A 2,046-nucleotide genomic window follows, 5' to 3' on the forward strand; every position below is an offset into this window, starting at 1 on the left:
CTCCGATCTTCGGTTTTCACCGGCAAACGGCAAACGGTGCTGCGAGCGTTTCTGAGCTGCGACTGGCACGGACGAACTCCTCAGTGGGGCGACTAACAAACCGACTTTACGACACGAAAGGGGCGTAGTTTACGCGAAGGGAAACAAAGAAAGACACGGGCGCTGCAATTGCATACACGTAAGCATAAGCAAAGGCGACAGACGTGGCCTTCCTCGTAGACAATCAATCGTGAGGTTCGTCTCACGTGCAGCCTCCAACCTAATCTCTAGACACCAACAAAAAGTTAGCACCACTCATGTATTAAGCCAGAAAGTTAAGAATTATAATTCCAAGCGGTCTATATCACTACTGGTTATCATGTCATACTGTTCCACTGCTCAATAAGGCCTGACAATTCCATGCTGGAGCTTTATTCTGTAACTATTTTCTTATATACCTATTTTATTTAAATTCCTAATTATTTATATTCCAGTCATTTTAGGGGTTGACCTCAGAAAATCGAGATATTACCACGTAAAAACTTGTATTATGGCATCCTAAAACTGTTCCCAAAATTCATTCATTCATTTAAATATGAATATAGTAAATAAATGTATAATTAACCTTGTAATCTTGTTTATTATGTTTAATTTAAAATAAAATATTGTAAGGTCTATGTTGTTTCATTTATTCTTATACCCATTTATAATTGTCTCAATATTGGTTAAATTATTATGTACTTATGTTTGAATAATTTCAAATTTAATTAAAAAAGATTTAATCATTGAATAAAGGGGAACGAAAATAGAAAAAAATTTTATGAGAAACTAGCTTACCGTCCGCTTTCTCTATAAACGATTTGAGATCTATAATTTGTACTACATTCTTGCAAATAAATATAATTTGAATTTGAGATTTAAACTATCCTATCTTTCAAGTTGGATCGAATTGCACATGGTGTGCGAATTTTATTAATAATAATAATAATAATTCATTTATTTATTCAAGTAACCAGGACTCATTTTGTTAGTAACAATTATTATCTTAAAAATTATGTTAGTAAAAATAAAATAAAATTTATTATGACTGCTAGAAATGTACTCCACCGCTACAAAGCTATCAAGGAAGCAGACAGTCTGCAGCAGTGGTTCACATACCAGCAGTCGAGCCGACTCGCTATACAGCGCATGATTTCATTGGGGCTGTCCCGCACACGGCGCACCAGGGATGTGCATCTCTTTCGCATTGTAGCGTAAAAACAGTCTATATGAGCTTCTGCAAACATCCCTGATGCGCTGCAATAACGGGGCAGCCCCATTAACACCCGGAACGCATTGTTATATTGAACACGGAGCGAGCTGTAAGAATGTTGAGTATGACTAGCCCATAGGCTGCACGTGTAAAAAGATGTACAATACGCACGAAATAGGGTTTTTTTAACTTCATTAGAACAACGTGCAAACCTACGAGCTATCATATTTGCCCTCACTGCCAGTGCCCGTCGTTCCCTTTCAATATCATCATCGTCTCTGAGTCTAGGGGTCAATATGTGTCCGAGATATTTGAATTTAAAGACCCTCCCCAATGGCACTCCGTTCAAACGTATTGGGGGTAAAAAATGCGTAACTCGGCGCCCAGACTCAAAGACCATGACTTCACTTTTCTTAGTATTGTAGACCAATCCATGAAGAGCAGCGTACTCTTCACAGATGGCCACCAATCTTCTAAGACCGCAGATTGAAGCACTCAGCAACGCCATATCATCTGCGTAACTTACATTGTTGATGCAAACTCCTACTTACTCCAAACTTATTATAATCAGTTAAGTGGTTTAGGAGTCCATTGAGGACAAACATTGTGACACGAGATTTATACAGGGTTACAGGTTAAGTCGACCTATTCCTGTTAAGAGCGTGTAGTAGGGGTCAAAACAAACTGATTTGATCATATAATACCATATCCAAAAGTTAGCCGTTGAAGAGTTATTGCAATTTTAATTTTTTTCTTGAAAATGCCACTTTATCTTCGCATTTAGCGTTTAATTTTTTATTTTACTTATTTGGTCT

General features: G+C 37.4%; 1 protein-coding gene across 1 annotated transcript; it reads right to left on the bottom strand.

Moving 5' to 3' along the window:
- Positions 1-1,088: 1,088 nt before the first annotated feature.
- Positions 1,089-1,740, bottom strand: LOC149895990 (uncharacterized). The gene has a single exon (XM_090118392.1). It carries the CDS (start codon positions 1,737-1,739, stop codon positions 1,089-1,091), a length of 651 nt encoding a protein of 216 aa, XP_089974518.1. The 5' UTR covers position 1,740.
- Between the last annotated feature and the right edge of the window lie 306 nt (positions 1,741-2,046).

Source organism: Colias eurytheme, chromosome 29 (genome assembly GCF_061535395.1).
Source record: "Colias eurytheme isolate Ceu_HAF_F1 chromosome 29, ilColEury1 Martin Lab GWU primary, whole genome shotgun sequence".
Classification (NCBI taxonomy): Eukaryota; Metazoa; Arthropoda; class Insecta; order Lepidoptera; family Pieridae; genus Colias; species Colias eurytheme.

Excerpts from the sequence above, each read along its gene's own strand:
- LOC149895990 (XM_090118392.1), bottom strand. The coding sequence starts at position 1,739 with ATGGCGTTGCTGAGTGCTTCAATCTGCGGTCTTAGAAGATTGGTGGCC.